The 18,070-nt window shown below is 38.0% G+C and overlaps 1 protein-coding gene across 1 annotated transcript in view; it reads left to right on the top strand.

Moving 5' to 3' along the window:
- The window catches only part of PRKDC (protein kinase, DNA-activated, catalytic subunit), a 97,387-nt gene that overhangs the window by 43,919 nt on the left and 35,398 nt on the right, over positions 1 to 18,070 (top strand). The window contains exons 44-57 of the mRNA XM_083357595.1: positions 4,000 to 4,065; positions 4,996 to 5,068; positions 5,617 to 5,765; positions 6,958 to 7,095; positions 7,205 to 7,324; positions 8,505 to 8,648; positions 10,230 to 10,381; positions 11,793 to 11,924; positions 12,467 to 12,578; positions 13,336 to 13,460; positions 13,554 to 13,703; positions 13,907 to 14,080; positions 16,472 to 16,570; positions 16,922 to 17,132. Of these exons, the coding sequence (XP_083213721.1) occupies positions 4,000 to 4,065; positions 4,996 to 5,068; positions 5,617 to 5,765; positions 6,958 to 7,095; positions 7,205 to 7,324; positions 8,505 to 8,648; positions 10,230 to 10,381; positions 11,793 to 11,924; positions 12,467 to 12,578; positions 13,336 to 13,460; positions 13,554 to 13,703; positions 13,907 to 14,080; positions 16,472 to 16,570; positions 16,922 to 17,132 (1,845 nt within the window). The remainder of the gene's footprint in view (positions 1 to 3,999; positions 4,066 to 4,995; positions 5,069 to 5,616; positions 5,766 to 6,957; positions 7,096 to 7,204; positions 7,325 to 8,504; positions 8,649 to 10,229; positions 10,382 to 11,792; positions 11,925 to 12,466; positions 12,579 to 13,335; positions 13,461 to 13,553; positions 13,704 to 13,906; positions 14,081 to 16,471; positions 16,571 to 16,921; positions 17,133 to 18,070) is intronic.

The raw sequence follows: 18,070 nt of genomic DNA, 5'->3' as shown, positions 1-18,070 counted from the left end.
AGTTCAAGCCGTGATTTGTCATAATTGTGATGATTATGGCATACAGCTCATGAAAACCCCAAATCCACAATCTCAGAAAATTAGAATATTACATGCAATCAATAAAACAAATGTACATAGAACAATATCGGACCTCTGAAAAGTATAAGGATGCATACCGTATTTTCCGGCGTATAAGACGACTGGGCGTATAAGACGACCCCCAACTTTTGAGATGATTTTCATGGGTTAAAGTCTTATACGCTGGAAAATACGGGTAAGTAGGAAGTCAGGGCTGCTTCTCAATTAGGTGAAGGTTTATCAAGAGCTTTTGGCCTTGAGATCAGCTTTGCTCTGCCTCGCCTAAACCTCGTCTCCTCTCGCGTTGGCGCCCCCTTCTACTTCAGCCACACGTGCTGGCTGTTTCGGCCAGGAGCGACGAGCATTGTGGCCCAACACTTCAGGAAGGCACCAGGTCTGAAAGAAGGCGGTTATTTCCGTAGGTTAGTTAATGAAAAGGGCGGCGGGGGGTGGTGGTGAAAGAAACGGGCTCAGCCCTGCGCCGCAAGTTTGAGATTCCCTCAAAGAAAGCCCCGAGTTTCCAAGTAACTAGAAACCAGAAGGAGCCCTGCATGGCACTGAGATCGAGAAGCCCATTTACCCTCCCCTGCATTTTGCTGTGCTTTTCTAAAGTTTTCCAAGAAAATGCAAACTCGGGGTTTTTCCTCCTTTCACTTGCATAAGTTATCGCTGGAGTATACAGAAAGGGGAAAAAGAAATAGAGGGGAAAACCCCCGCACATATTATAATATTTATTTTTCAAAAGGCCGCCTTCTACTTCAGGGCGGAGGGGCGACCCTGGGTTGCTGAAGCCCCAGCGCCAGCTTTCCGCTGCGGTCTGCCTGTCGCAATTCCCGAGCTGCGCCTTCCTGGGCGGGTGTTGCTGTAGGTCTGGCCACGGCACCACGCCCTGAAGTCGAACTCCCAGGGTCGGGTGAAGCTCAGCTCCGCGCGAACATGTCAGGTCGGCCTCCGCCTGGCTTCCCGTGCTCCCTTGAGCTCTCGTGCTCGCCGAGCACTGGCGGCTCGGCACGCGCTTGACTCCCGCTCCCTTCCAAAAAAAAAAAGGGGTCTGCTGCCCTAGGATGCCGGTAAGCTGGAGCCTCAGCCTTGGTTGGGCTGGTTGGTTTATTTATGAGAAGGCCATTCTCGAGCGCTGGATTTGTCTGTTTCCACTAACGTCTCTGCTCCTGAGGATTTACTATTTCCCGGCGTATAAGGCGACTGGGCGTATAAGACGACCCCCAACTTTTGAGAAGATTTTCATGCGTTAAAAAGTCGTCTTATATGCCGGAAAATACGGTATGTACTCAGTACTTGGTTTGGGCCCCTTTTGCAGCAATTACTGCCTCAATGCGGCGTGGCATGGAAGCTATCAGCCTGTGGCACTGCTGTGGTGTTATGGAAGACCAGGATGCTTCATTAGCAGCCTTCAGCTCTTCTGCATTGTTCGGTCTCATGTCTCTCATCTTTTCTTGGCAAGGCCCCATAGATTCTCTATGGGGTTCAGGTCAGGTGAGTTTGCTGGCCAATCAAGCACAGTAATCCCACGGTCATTGAACCAGGTTTTGGTGCTTTTGGCAGTGTGGGCAGGTGCCAAGTCCTGCTGGAAAATGAAGTCAGCATCCCCATAAAGCTCGTCTGCGGAAGGAAGCATGAAGTGCTCCAAAATCTCCTGGTAGACGGCTGCATTGACCCTGGACTTAAGCACGGTGGACCAACACCAGCAGATGCCACGGCTCCCCAAATCAACACAGACTGTGGAAACTTCACACTGGACTTCAAGCATCTTGCAGTGTGTGCCTCTCCATTCTTCCTCCAGACTCTGGGTCCTTGGTTTCCAAATGAGATGCAAAAGTTGCTCTCATCGGAAAAGAGGACTTTGGACCACTGAGCAACAGACCAGGTCTGTTTTTCTTTAGCCCAGGTAAGACACTTCTGACGTTGTTTGTTGTTCAGGAGCGGCTTGACAAGAGGAATACGACATTTGAAGCCCATGTCCAGGATCCGTCTGTGTGTGGTGGCTCTTGATGCACCACAAAAGTCCCCAACACTTTTGAATGGCCTTTTCCTGACAATCCTCTCCAGGCTGCGGTCATCCCTGTTGCTTGTGCACCTTTTTCTTCCACACTTTTCCCTTCCACATAACTTTCTATTAATGTGTTTTGATATAGCACTTTGGGAACATCCAACTTCTTTTGCAATTACCTTTTGAGGCTTTCCCTCCTTATGGAGTGTGTCAGTGATGGTTTTCTGCACAACTGTCAGGTCAGCAGTCTTCCCCATGATTGTGATTCCTACTGAACCAGACTGAGAGACCATTTAAAGGCTCAGGAACCCTTTGCAGGTGTTATGGCTTAATTAGCTGATTAGAGTGGGACACTTTGAACCTAGAATATTGCACCTTTTCACAATATTCTAATTTTCTGAGATTGTGGATTTGGGGTTTTTATGAGCTGTAAGCCATAATCATCACAATTGTGACAGATCACGGCTTGAACTATCTTGCTTTGCATGTAATGAGTCTATCTCATATATTAGTTTCCCCTTTTAAGTTGCATTACTGAAATAAATGAACTTTTGCACGATATTCTAATTTTTCGAGTTTCACCTGTATTTTATGTATATTGCTTTTTTGGAGTTTTTAAATTGCTGTAAGCCATGCAGAGTTATGCAGTTGAGTTGAAAGCCATATAAATAGAATGAGTGAACAAATAAATAAATAGACAAGATGAAATTAATGCAATTTGAGTGGATACAATTTTAAAATATTTTCATAATAAAAATCACCTTCATCTTCCAAAATTGGTTGACTTATGCTCTTATCAATAGGTGGAAGAACAGAAAATCTAGCATATACTACCTGAAATACCATGGTTCATGATATCTTTTTGGGAGGTTTGGAAATGGGAGAGATGGTATTACAGTGGCTTTCCTCCTTTCTGTGATATTGGTTCCAGACATTTTTGATAGTGAGCTTTGTCCCCAACTCTTACTCTGTGGTGGGGCCTCATGGTTCAGTTCTCTCCACTCCTGTTTAATATATAAATGAGGCTTCTTGGTTATGTCATCTCTTATATGAGGTTATATATCACCTTATATGATGTTGTATATATCAGCCCTTGCTTGTCCAAATAATGCTATCAAGCTTCTTTGTAGAAAGACTGTGAGGAAACTGGATGAGGAAGAAATGAATCAGACTCAGTCTTATAAAGTATAAGTGGCCTTGGATTTTGAGGCTTCCTGATCCTGGATGAAGTCTTATTGCTCCAGACAGACTGAAGGTCTTCCTAAATTCATCCTTCTGTTAGCCATGCCTCACAGGGTGTTCCTACAAATTGTGCACCAGTTGTGCCCATTTCTGAATCTGGAGGTCTTACCGATGGTCATACATGCCTTGATCATCTTTCATTTGGATTACCATGATGCATTCTATATTGACATGCCCTTAAAAGAACACTCAGAAGCTACAAATAATCCTGAGTATAATAGTGTGGGTAGTTATGGGTACACCTTGGTATGCCTGTGTAACACAACTACTGCTTTTCTCCAGTTACCTCTGCCTGTCTAATAAACTCTATCATGTGGTGGGAACTGGGAGATGTTCCTTCTCTAGTACAACAACTGTGCTATGGAACACCATTCCCTGGAAAATCAGTGCTAACTGGCTAAATTTGAAAGTTTCAAAATACTTGGTTTCCCCTAACCATTGAATCAAGAGGTCTTATGAGCTAGTCTTGAGTGATTGTCTTTGGTGTTTGAGCTGCCTTTGATACAATATGCTGTGTTACATTGTATTCATAAATTTCTTTTTGTATGTAATATTGCTTTTTTAAAAAATGTATATGCTTGCCTGGGTTGCATATTGAGTAGTAATGATATATTATGAATAAATAAAAGAAATGTTTGTGATAACGTAAATGCATGGTGACCAGATTACAATTTGTTTTTGTTCTACAGAATCTGCTTATTTTTGAAAACTTGTTAGATTTACAGCGGCGTTATTCATTTCCCATAGAGATTGAGGTAAGAAATCTTATTTTCTAGATTTTCCAAAAGGGTAATTGTTTTTATCTAGCATGATACTAGATTGTGATATAGATAATATAAGAATTTAATATTCCCAGATAAGTTTATTGAGAAAACATTTTCCAATTATGAAAGTTCTACAGTAAGCTTAAGGAATCTAAACCGAAGACAAGTATCAAAGTATACCTCCTTGAATTAGTATTCTTATATAACTCTATAGTACTATGAATGGAGTGTTTCCTTTGGCAAATGTTAGCCTCGTATTTTTTGCTGGCTGCTGTTTTGATGAACTGCTTGATATGGAATATGATGAATTCCAAGTTCAATTCTGGCATGGTGGAGTCTAAACCTTGGTCCCCAACCTTTCCAGTTCTGTGGACCAGTGGGGGGAGGGGATGGTTTTGTATGTGTGCCTACCATTTGCACAGATGGAGTTTCATGTATACTCTCACCTGCTGCTTGCATGGTCTGTTTCTCAATAGGCCACAGCCCAGTAACAGGGCATGGACCGGAAGTTGGGGACCTCTGCCTTAAACAACATGAATTTGTGGGCAAGTTCTTACAATAGTGATGCACAGATTTAGCCCCTATGATGATTATGTAGTTCCCCAAAAACGTACAAAGGGGTCATTTTTAATGTGACAAAAATTAAATAAAAAGTGGAGGGTAATCTCTTTGTTAGGTAAATGAAACCAAATTTTATCTAACCAAATTCTCTACTTTTTGGAGCATGACTATCCAGCATGCCTCTCAAAAGCCAGGTGCCCAGAAATAAAGTGGATAGTGCAGTCATACATGTTAGTGTTTTAAGTTGCCACAGAATTCCTTGTATTTCTCTTGGTTTATTTAGAAATTCTGTAAATATATTAAATTTGTAATTAAGTGGCAGTCACTAGTTCATACCTGAAAGGTTTTTATATTTTCTAGGTTCCTCTGGAAAAGAAAAAACGGTACATAATTATTAGGAAAGAAGCCAGGCAAGCAATGAGTGGGGATTCAGGTATTTGCTATGACTACAAAAAAGATGAATTGATGATGGTTAAGTTATTCTGTGTCGAGCATGAATATATATATTCTAGAGAGCCAGTGTAGTATAGTGGTTAAGGTGTTGGATTGAGCATGGAGAGACCCATGTTCCAGTCCTTGGTTTGAAGGCCAGACACTCCCTCTCAACCCTATTTGGCATCAGGTCTGCAAGAACCAGCTGAAAACCAGCTTCCTCATTACATTATGCTGTGATAGCTTTGATGTTTAACTGGTGAATACAGTGAAAAATAAGTGGACTCTGTAACTAAGCAGCACAAACTCTAGGAATAACAATCTGGATCATATCTCTTGGTGTTTTCAATATTAACATTAACTAATTTTTTATTAAGGGATAAATACAGTTTAATGATGAAATCAGAAAATTCAGAAAAGAGATTTGAAAGAAGCAAGAGAATCTGTTGAGCATTATTTATTGAAAACATACAGAGGTTTGTTCAACTGATCTTGTGATTTTTTTGGGGAAGCTTCTTCCTTATTTAAGCCAGACTATTTTCTTTCTAGCTGAACCACACTATTTAGCATCTGCATCATATATGGTAGATAGCAGTTTAAGTGAAGAAATGAGCCAATTTGATTTCTCAACTGGAATACAGAGTTTTTCATACAACTCTGAAGATGCTACTACTTCTGGTTCTCACTTCAGGAAAAAGGTAATTTAATTTATGTGTAAGTGGGTGCCTTAACGATACTGTTTTTAGGCCAAACAACTCCTTTAATTGTTTGTAGAAATTTGTCAAATTTTCTAAAGACTTTAAAACCATACCTTATTGGAATACTAATGAGGATGTAATAACTGCAGTCTAATAGCAACATAGTTTTCCTATAAAATACCATCTTCTTTTGAGGAAGACATAAATCCATAACTAGTCAGGCACGTTACCATGTCTGCGTTACAAATATTTCTATGATTGCTTAAATCTAAATGACAAATTTCAACTGTGAAAAACGGGAATGTTGCAACTTTAGTACCTCAGCAGCAGAATAGATAGGCATGAATAGGTTAACATTAGGTTGTCTAATTAAGCTTGATTATAATAATAATTGCCTTGAGTTATCTTGTGAGGAGAAAGAGGGTAAGAGGTGTGGGCTGGATCAAAATTTTCCACTTCAGGCAAATTTGACAGTTTGTCATTTATTATTCTTTATTGTTTTATTGCACATTATACAAAAATGTTTTCTACACTCCAGTTACAATGTTCCCTATATAAAAGCCTTTAAGGTTTTTTCAATATATTGATCAAATTTCATGAGGCTAGGTTTAAACATTTTTTCACATCAAATGATGGAGCCCATGGAATGTGCAGACCATAGAGATTGCAATGGATATACTAATTGGGATTTTCCTCAAAACTTAAATGGAAATAATACATTAGGTGTGTAATAAATAGCCAGGCAACTTTTGTTTTGTTAAATCATGGTTTCTTGGAGAGGTCCAGATAGAGTCCAGGTAAATGTGGAGAATCTTTTAGTTACATTATTGCAATAAATTAATATTTCCCAAAGTTTTGTTGCATTGTTCTCATTGTTCATTTGTGTTCATTTTGTGGTTTGGTACTTTTAGGGGAGACTTAATTGAAGTGAGAGCTTAGCACATGGAATATTAATCAGATACCCAGCTCAAACTTCATTTACATCAAGTCTCTTGCCAACATATTATTTAAAAAAATAGAGCTACAAAGATATTATATAAATAACTTGGAGAAATACAAGCTTTGCCGGATAAACCATCTTGAAATACTAGGATATAATATATGCATTCTTTATGAGTACTGTTATTATAGCAAAAATCTGAACAAAAAGAAGAGATAAGGACAAAATTGAAATTAATTATTATTCTAAAAGGAGATGACAGGTACTGTGGCTACAGATGATGTGATGGAATTAGAAATGGATGAGCTCAATCAGCACGAATGCATGGCTTCTATGACAACCCTAGTCCAACATATGCAGAGAAATAATATCACACCAGTAGTAGAAAAAGTAAGTATCCCGTTATAGCTTCATGGAGTTGGCAAATATCACTTTCAGCTAAACTAATTTATGATAAGTATGCTTTCGTATTCATAAATCTGTAATTTTTGGTATTCAGGATACAAATTCACCAGAACTTCCTCCATGGATGAAGTTTTTGCACAGTAAACTGGGAAATTCTACTGTACCTCTAAATATTCGTCTCTTTGTAGCAAAACTCATTGTGAATACAGAGGAAGTAAGTTCTTTTTTATGATAGAGAAAAGTGTTGTAAGATATATCTGATATACTTGCATTTCTTTGGGTTATTAGAGAAGCTAATAATGAGATTAGAATAATTAGAATAATTACAGGTATTCCTTGCTTAACAACCACAATTGTGACCAGCAAGTCCATCGTTATGCACCAAGGCATCACATAACCATACCAGACCTACAATATCATTTCCACTTCCAGCATTAAGGGGGTTACTGTGATCATTCAGCAAGATATCACATGACCTCTACTTGCAATTTCACTTTTACGTTCTCCAATAATTGTACTTGGTAGAAGCTAGTTGTGAAGCTTGCAAATGCAATCACGTGACTGCTACAACAGCTGTAAATATGGGTCAATTGCAAACCGCCCAAATGGTGATCCTGTGACTGGGAAGCTGTGATGGCCGTGACATCCATGAGATGTGAAGATTGGTCACAAAGCTGTTTTTTCCCAACTGTCATAACTGAACAGTCATTAAACAAGGCAGTCAGTATATGAGGACTAAAAGTAATAATTGTTCTGGTGGTTTTATTAAATAGAGGCAGTTAAACATTCAAGGTTTTCAAGTGTTACCAAAAGTGACAAAAGCTTCTTGTTCAAAGTAAATATAGGCATAACAATATCAAATAAAGTCTGTATTTTGATCTTGTTTGTTTTTTGGCAGCTTGTTGAAATATACTAATTTTCTAAGCAAGGATAGATTCCTAACTGATTTCTTAAGCAATTAATGCAGCTGGTATGTATTATATGAGGTGGATTCATGAATGATTCGTATGAGCAAACTATGGTCATATAATAGTGTTATTACCATATATGCATTTTGACTGTAAATAGACAAGGATGCAAAATAACCTTAATATCATTCAGTCTCTGTGCTATTGCTCAAAAATAAACCCTTCCAACAAAGTAAAAGCTGCTTCTGATTCACAAGTTTTATCAAGTCTCTGGAACTAGCCTGGAGTAAGGGATGGTAATTCCTTGGCAAAATAATATCTCTTCTAGACAAAAAGCTACTGTTGTGTAAGACATGAAATGTGTTTGCATTGTTGAGTATCTGCACAGGTAACCTTTTAAATAATCATTTAGTTTGGTTAGAAGTAAATAATAAAGTTAACATGCAACAAATTTTACAATGGCAATCTTGGATTTTTCTTCTCCAGGTTTTTCAGCCTTATGCAAAGTGGTGGCTGGGTCCTTTACTGCAGCTGGTCGTTTCTGGAGATAATGGAGGAGAAGGAATACATTACATGGTGGTGGAGATAGTGGTCACTCTGCTTTCATGGACTAATGTGGCAACTCCTAAAGTAAGAAATGTATTTGATTATAATAAGACAGCCATATATATCTATGCCCTACCCTTCCTTCCCCTCCCCTCTCTCTCCTCTCTTCTCTTTAGTACATATATTTTAACACTATGCCAAGGTCTTCTTGATAGGACTATGGCTAAGAGAATTTTATAATGCTGAAAAAGAAGACTTCTCTCTTTCCTGAATACTATGTTTTCCCAAAAATATGACCTAGCCATAAAATAAGACCTAGCTTATTTGGGGGGGTTCGGGCTAATATAAGCCCCACCCCAAAAAGTAAGCCCTACTTAAGACCCCCCCCACTTCGTCCCACCGTAGGTTTTTTTTTGGCAGGCTGGATCGCGTGCCTCCCCCCACCCTTACCTGCTGCCGGTGCCACCGCTGCAAGTTCAATTTTGCAGCTTGGCTAAATTCTTCAGCTGCGGCAGGCCGCAGTTCCCATCAGCTTCAGGAAGCCAGGGCGATGGAAACCTTAGGCCAGGCTCCTTGTAGCTGAAGCAATTTGGCTCACCCGGAGTCAGGTTGGCCGTCGCGGGAGGCATGGCCCGTCCCCATCCTCCAGCTCCGCCGCACATGCTGGACGAGCCTCCCACGGGAGCCAACCTGACCCTGGGCGACCCAGATTGCTTACAGGGAGAGGCCGTGCATTGCAGGAGGACGACTGCACACGCGGATCCCTGCAGCTCTTGGAGGCTTTGCGTGCTGCTTTGCGTGCCACTCAATTTCCCACCCCACCCCCGCCAGGCTGATTTGGTGGGCGGGATTGCCTTTTGTCTTCCCCGCCGCTTCATTGGTAGCTGATGGTGCCTTCCTGAGAGGCGGCATGGCAATTGGATGGCAGCAATGCTGAAAATGGGGATAGATCATCCCCCCCAAAACAGCGAGGCAAACACGCACACAGATGCGGTGACAAAAACAGTGGCATGAAAAAAGTACACATGGATCCCTGTAGCTCCTGAAGGCGCCGAACAATGCTTTTCGCAATGCTGTTTTCAGCACCGTGTCTGCGCATTTGCCTTGCTGTTTTCGGCAGCGCTTTGGGGGGGATAGTCTATCCCCATTCAGTGTGGCTGCCATTCAATGGCCACGCCACTTCTCAGGAAGGCAGCGTCAGCTGCCAATGCAACGGTGGGGAGGACAGCAGCAATCCCACCCACCAGATCAGCCTGGGTGGGGTGGGGTGGGAAACCGAGTGGCACAAAAAGTAGTGCTCAGAGCCTCCAGGAGCTGCAGGGATCCCCTTGCACCCTTCGAAGTCGTCCTCCTGCAACATGTAGCCTCTCCCTGTAAGCAATCCAGCTTGCCCAGGGTCCGGTTGGCCGTCGTGGGAGGCTTGTCCCGCATGTAGGCCATAGAAAAAAATACTACCCCAAAATAAGGCCTAATGGGTCTGTTGGGCCTAAAATAAATATATGACCTGGCCTTATTTGGGGGAAACACGGTATTTGTTATTCCTAACCAGGGAGAAATTGGCAAGCCTTGAATATATGATGTTTAAATTAAGGTACCATATGTTTTGACATTTCATGAGCAAAGAGGAATATTTGCAATATGTTTTTTCTAACTCTTTCATATTAGGGAAACATAAAGGATGAAATCTTAGCAAACAGGTTGTTGGAGTTCCTAATGAAAAATGTGTTTCATCAGAAAAGAGCAGTATTTAGACATAACCTGGAAATAATCAAGACGGTAATAGAGTGCTGGAAGGATTGTCTGAGCATACCTTACAAGTAAGTAATGATAATAAAATGTGGTTGTATATAGAATTCTCCAAGAGCTACAGCAAAGATGGGAAGAGATAACTTTCTGCATATTATTGAAGTACAACAGCAGCCCCAGTGGGCATTGGCCATACTAAGAGAAGCTGTAACTGAAGTTCAGTAGTTGTTGGTCTGCTGGTTTATACCAAAGCCTATTGTCATATATGCTTTTTAAGTAAAGTAGGACTAATCTGTTATTTATTTGGTGATTTGTGACAATATGTACAAATTAAACATGATTTCCTCTAGAAACAATAAAAGTCATGTTGTCTGTGCCATTAGAAGATTAAATGACGAATGAGGAAAGATTTTGATAGAAAAAGGTTTCTATATGTTCTGATATTTAAAAAATGCAAAGTTCTTGAGATGAGTGACTTGATTGATTGATTAATATTTTTTTTAAATAAATTAAAAGCCCCAGAACAAAGTTTTCACTTTGTTATTCCTAAATCCACTTCTTTCCTAAAGCATTTATTTTGTAATTTGTCTCATCTTCTTCAGGTTCTTTCAGTTGCCTAAGGAAAATATTTACCCAAACTATCAAAGCTATTTATCACTTTCTAAATCAAGCATTTTTATACACCATTTGTATGCTTACAAATTATTCTTTTACTGGGAATCAAACTTTTCTAGTTCTGCCAGAACTAGATGGCTTTGTTATGACATCTCATAATACTTTGACCCAAGTTCTCACAAGAACAATTCTGTGTGCTATATTGAAGTGAGAGAGCATGACTGGCTCAAAATCATCCAGTCAGCTTCCATGGCTTAAGGTGGATTTAATACTGGGTCTCCAAAGCCTAGACCCAGGTTTCAACTTCATCTATGGGAAACTGGCTCTTTTATTAGATGCCTCCATTATACTAAATCAGAAAAGATTTTAATAAGGATTATGTTTTTGCATCATTTGCTTGTGGAGCTTAAGCTCGATAAGGAATCCCAACCATTGTTTATGATTTATTTTGATTTATTATGTTATAGTAATTTGTCCAGTCTGCTACCTATTCAACAATCTCTTTGTTTAGGTAAACTTTATGACTTAGTGCAGGGGTCCCCAACCCCTAGTCCGTGGAGCGGTACCAGGCCGCAGCATGCCAGCAACCGGTCCGCACAAACAAGCAAAGCCCCATCTGTGGGATCCAGGCAGCACACAAAACCATGCATTCTCCAGTGCATGGAAAAACCTTTCTCCACGGAACTGGTGCCTGGTGCCCAAAAGGTTGGGGATCTTTGACTTAGTGTGATGAGTGATTCCACTTATTAAGTGACCAATCTGCTGCCTATTTTCTCTCAATACAAAATACAAACCTGATAGTTTTGATTGGTACGAATAGTTACTTATTATTTTCAGTATCTTCATCTATGTTTTTGCTTGCTGCAGGATAATATTTGAACAATTTTCTGGTGGAGATCCTAATACAAAAGACAATTCAGTAGGAATTCAATTATTAGGAATTGTTCTTGCTAATAATTTACCTCCATATGATTCAAAGTGTGAAATAGATAATATAAGGTAAGAATTTCAACTTTCTGATATTCCTGTTGAGGTATACTGAGCATAAAACCTTTAGCCAAGAAGAAAGTTATGAAAATAGGTATCCCCAAGCATGTAGATTGGAACGCAAATGATGAAATTGACATTGCCAGCTATTAGCGGTCATTTTCCTAAAGAATTTGATTGATCTTTGTTATATTTCATATATATAGATGTGTTTCAGAAATATTATGCTTGGACATGTTTCAAACATGGGAAAGAGGTAGATATGTTGGGATGATTTTCAGTGAATGCAAATTAACCATCTTAAATTTAGAAAATTTATAATAGAATTGGGAGATGTAAAAGACAGATATAGCTCTGGAGCTCTTAAGACTTTAACTGAACACTTCAAAATACAGTGGAAGGAGTTTACATTCAAATTACGTGTGTGCACTAGACATTTGGTAAATCATCCTGTTGCAACTAAATGTAAAATGAGTGAGAAAATCAATATTTTTAATATAAGAGGAATAAATATGCATTTGTGAGAACTAAATGATATTTCTTATTTATGTTAGTTATTTCCAAGCTTTGTCTAACAACATGGCTCTGACAAGATACAAGGAAGTATATGCTGCTGCCGCTGAAGTACTGGGACTCATTCTTCAGTACATTGCCGAGAAAGAAAATGTGAGGAGAACATGCTTTTTATGTGTTATGCTGCTAGAACCAAAGAGTTAATTTCTAAAATCAATTTAATTTTAACCTAGTACCTGAAATACTTTGGGTTTACTTTATCTAGTCTCCAGGTAGTCCTCAAATTATGACCAAAACTGAGCTCAAAATTTCCGTTGCTAAGCGATACAGTTATTAAGTGAGTTTTGCCCCATTTTACAGAATTTCTTGCCACAGTTTTTAAGTGAATCACTGCAGTTGTTAAGTTAATAACATGGTTGTTAAGTGAATCTGGCTTCCCCATAGACTTTGCTTATCAGAAGGTCGCAAAAGTTGATTGCACCACCCCGGGATACTGCAACTGTCATAAATATGAGTCAATTGCCAAGTGTCTGAATTTTGATCATGTGACCATGGGGATGGCTGCGTAAGTGTAAAAAATGGTCATAAGTCACTTTTTTCAATGCTGTTGTATCTTAAACAAATTGTTGTAAGTCAAGGACTACCAGTGTTAAAAATAGCATTGATAGGTACTGTAGAACAGTAGTATTACAAAAGACTAGAATTAATTTGCTGGATCTTCTGAAAGATTCTTCTAGCCCAGGACTTATTTTCCAGTACGGGGCAACTATTTAACTCTTAAGAAGCTATATCAAAAATAGTTTACAACATTATGATAAGAGTATCAATTAACAGCAGTAGTTTTAATTATTGCTAAAATATTTGGCCAATATGTTATGTTTTTAACATTCACATATGTTCAATTTTTCAGATATTTGAAGGTCCAATTTATGACATGGTCATAAAACAATTAAAGCTGCATCAGAATACCAGAGATGACAAATTTATTGTATGCCTGAATAAAATCACAAAGAGCTTCCCTCGTCTTGCTGATAGGTATATTAGAATTATGAGTGGTATTAAAATTGTTATTGTGAGTTTAATAGCTTGGTATAACTTTTTATACTTTTTGTTTTCGGTCATGGGAAGATTTATGAATTTTGTCTTCTTTCTGATACCAAAACTTCATGGAGTAATGAAGACTCATTGCTTGGAAGTAGTCATGTGCCGTACCCAAGAAACGGCTGATATGTACTTACAGTTGAAGAGTAAGGAATTCACACAAGTCATGTGTCACAGGTGAGGGATCCATATTATAATGTCTTTGAACAAATTCCACTTAAGAAAGTGGGAGTACATGAAGGTGTTTTGGGGTTTTTTGGTCATTTTCTCTGATAACAGATGCTGGAATTACATCCCGTCAGTTTCAATAGGCTATTTGATATAATTCCCCATGATTAGTAATGAAGGCAATAAAGGTGTTTTATTCATTCTTCCCTTAGAGACGATGAAAGGCAAACAATATGCTTAAATATCGTGTACAAGATGTTACCTAAGCTGAAACCTGATGAACTATTAGAGCTACTTCCTACAATAACAGGATTCATTTCTCATCCCTCACCATTATGTCGGGGCCGAATGTATGATGTGCTCATGTGGATCTATGATAACTACAGGTAAAGACTCAAGCATCAATATTATTATAAATAAATGTTCTGAAGCTATTTTGTTTTTTGCAGGATTCTAAACCAATTTCTGTAGTCTGCAATTTAATTTAACTTTTATGTGCTGTCTAACAAAATACCTGTAAAACAGGCCTTGATTAGAATTCTTTTTTTCCAGAAAAAGGAAAACTAGAGTTGATCAGGCTCTTTTATTTTTATTTCCACCTACCAAAGAAAATTGTCTCTTTCCTCCTCCCATTTTCACCTATCTGTTTTACAGTTTGGAAAGCCACAGAGCAAAATGCCTCAATACCTCATTTCTATACATGGCTCAATTTCTATCAGTTCTTTTTGCTCAAATCAGCAAAGAAAATGAAGTGTTGGAAACTGCATTGGGAAGGCCTGGGTCATACTTGTTCTGCAGATTGTTCACTTTTGCCACAATGCATATTTGTAGCTAAAGAGAGGAAAAAGCTGGAAAATGCAGTTAAGATATTTCAGATGTACTGTGCATCAGAGAGTTGCCTCTTTCATTTCTCTTTTTCCACTTTACAGAAACTTCAGAATAATGGGTGTATATCATGTACATTCAGGCTTTGACGTTTAACATGTGAGGATGTGCAAACCATCATCACATACACACTTGTGTAATAGGCAAAGCCTACTTTTTAGGAACAAAGAATGTGAATGAATTCATGCATAAGCTCATTATAGCAAAACTGCCATTAGATGAATTTCTGTGTGATCTTGGGTTTTTCAGTACTTCCATGGAGGAAGGAGGGAGTAACCTAAGTAGAAAAACTCATAAAATCTACAAAACCAGAGAAATAATAGGAATATCAGCAGAGGTAGGGACTCTGAGAATTGAACAGAAAGACCACTCAACAAATACTGGTAGAAATAGGCAAGGTATTTAACTGCAAAAAATAGACAAAGGCTATAGCTGGAGGAGATAACCAAAGGGGAAGAAGGAAAATATGGAGTACAGCTAAAAAAAACTGTTGAGAACCTCAAAATACATTATCTCTGTTTATTAAGAGATTATATTATGGAGTGAAGGAATGTGAGAAAGAGACATTAAACAGACTAAAGATTTAAAACCAGATTAGGAACAAGATGAAGAGGCACAAGAAATAATTTTGTGTTCATCTTCAGAATTTATTTCAACGTGGAGCAGCTTCAAATATTCTTTTGTGACTTTGGCAAAGTACATGCAACTGGAAAAAATGCATTTCTTTTTCTTTGTTTAGCTTTAGTTTATAAGCACCTCTTTTGAATCCTAGACCAACAGAGATATCTGAAGCCTATTATTTATCAACCATATCTAAATGTAAAGCAAAGCCATAAAGTGCTTTTTTCTGTTTCTTAATTATTTATTAAGGGACGCGGGGGTATATATTCAAATGCTGGGGTATATAATATCTGTATCCACAAAGATCAGACTCATGCAAGCCATGGTATAGTGAAGTGGACTATGAGTTCTAAGATATGGAATACCGGTAGTAGCACCTCAGGACAGTGACATATTAGGAAATCTGGTCTAGTAAACACTATTGGCTTTTAATGAGAAACATAATTAGAAATCTTAGTAATATACTTAGTAATAGTAATAAAGTTGGAAGGGACCTTGGAGGTTATCTAGTCCAACCCCCTGCTTGATAAAGAATCTTGCAGGGATCCAGACATAGCTGTAGGCAATGGATAATATGTGCTATTTATTTATTAATGTGAAGAAACTATGAAAGATAAAACAAATATAATTTATTATCAGTGGAGATTTTATGTCTACTGTATGAAGTAAAGCAAAATTGGGCTCTTTTTTTTAAAGGGCTGTGCAGAGATCTGACAAGTTGTTGTATTCTTGGCAAAGCAATGTTTCTATTGCTGTTTTTGGCATAACTGCTCTTCAAACCAGATTAACGGATTTATATATACTGTATGGGGACGCGGTGGCTCAGTGGGTTAGGACGCTGAGCTTGTCGATCAGAAGGTCGGCAGTTTGGCGGGTCGAATCCCGAGTGCCGCGTAACAGAGCGAGCGCCTGTTACTCGTCCCAGCTTCTGCCAACCTAGCAGTTCGAAAGCACGTAAAAATGCAAGTAGGGACCACTACGGTGGGAAGGTAACAGCGTTCCGTGCGCCTTTGGCGTCTAGTCATGCCAGCCACATGACCACGGAGACGTCCTCGGACAAGCGCTGGCTCTTTGGCTTTGAAACAGAGATGAGCACTGGCCCCTAGAGTCGGAAACGACTAGCATGCATGTGCGGGGAAACCTTTACCTTTACCTTTTTAATTATTTATTATTATTCTAAGCGGTCTCACATAGTATATTTTATCGGATGAAAACTCATGAATATCCTTATGTGAGTGAGGTTCAGTAGAGCATGAACTTTCTTTTATCAGTGATTCAGAAAGTCAAGCAGATGAGGAATCTTCACAAGTGCTGAAACTGGCAAAAGAATTTTTACTTCAAGGACTGATTGATAAAAATTCTGAATTACAGTAAGTAACGTAAATTTTATTCTGAAATCAGAATTCTCTTTTTTAAAAATTGAATTGTATCTGTTGCAAAATTGCATGTATACACATACATTTACAGAATAAACTAATTTTAAATTTAATTGAAACTTGTTTATTCAATATGATTATAGAATTGCAGTCTAAATGTCTTAATTCTGATCCTTTTTTATGAAGATTAAAGAAAACTTTGTGTGTTTAATATGGGAATGATATAGAGGCAATCCTCACCTACTATTCATAATGACATAAGGATATGTCATGCACTTTGTTCATATATTTACAAAGTTATGGATTATTTGAAGTTGACATTTGCATATTTATTTTCTTTTACAGATTAATTGTTAGGAATTTTTGGAGTGATGAAACTAGGTTACCAACAAATACTCTTGATCGCATGTTGTCTTTACTAAGGGGTTTGTACTCTGACAAAATTGAAACTCAGTATTTGAGTTTAGCTACAAATTTTCTCCTTGAAATGACGAGCAAAAGCCCAGATTATTCTAGAAAAATGTTTGAATATCCGCTTTCAGAATGTAAATTTCAGGTGAATGTATATTATTTTGCAATATATAAGAGATTATTGGAGTACATCTTAAAAACTAAAATCCTTTAGATCAGAAGTAGATCATTTTTAAAAATATTTATTTCATAATGTAATTTTTATGTTAATCCTTTGTTTTAATAAGGCAAAGATATGAATGTTGATAGTTACATTAAAAAAAACAAGCAAACTGCATTTCTGTTTTTATCTTGATACATTTTATTGAAATTAAAATTATCATTTACTGCTATATAAACTTCATAATAAGGAAAAATGGAAGAGAGGAATATGGTGAATTATGCTTATTCCATATAAATGTTATGCATCTCTAAAAATGAATCGTCCTTAATTTCCTTATGAAATATTTACAAAGGTTGCATGTATTAATATGGTGCTGCCTACAATTTGTTGTGATTATTTTTATGGGGGGAAAAGGGATAATGTTTTCCTATTTTTATGACTATGTGAGCCAGTAATTTGAGAATAAATGAGCAAATAAATATTTAATTATTTAACTATAATGTAGATTTTATATACCGTATACAGTATATATAGTTTTGCATATTATACTTTATAGTTTTTAACTATAATGTTTATAGGATACTTTTAATTTATAATTTAACAACACCAGGGATCAAGCTAGGAACTACAAGGCTGTGAGTTCTAGTGCTGCCTTAGACGGACATGAAAGCCAGCTTGGTGTCTTTTGGCTAGTTACTCTCTCACAGCCCATCTTTCATGGTTGTTCTTATGAGGAAAATAGGAGAAGGAGAGAAAATTAGTCATGTTAATTGCCTCAAGTTACTTATTAAAATAATAGGTGGGAAATAAATAAAAATACATGCTATCATTTTTAAAAACTGAAAATCTTAAAATTATTTTTAGGAATGAATCTCTTTTAAGCAAAAGTCAAAGGGGTAGTTTTTTCAAGCTAACAGATG

Source organism: Vipera ursinii (assembly GCF_947247035.1).
Source record: "Vipera ursinii genome assembly, chromosome: 3".
Taxonomy (NCBI): domain Eukaryota; kingdom Metazoa; phylum Chordata; class Lepidosauria; order Squamata; family Viperidae; genus Vipera; species Vipera ursinii.
Note: the sequence above shows the minus strand (reverse complement) of the source record. Positions and strands in the feature narration are given on the sequence as shown.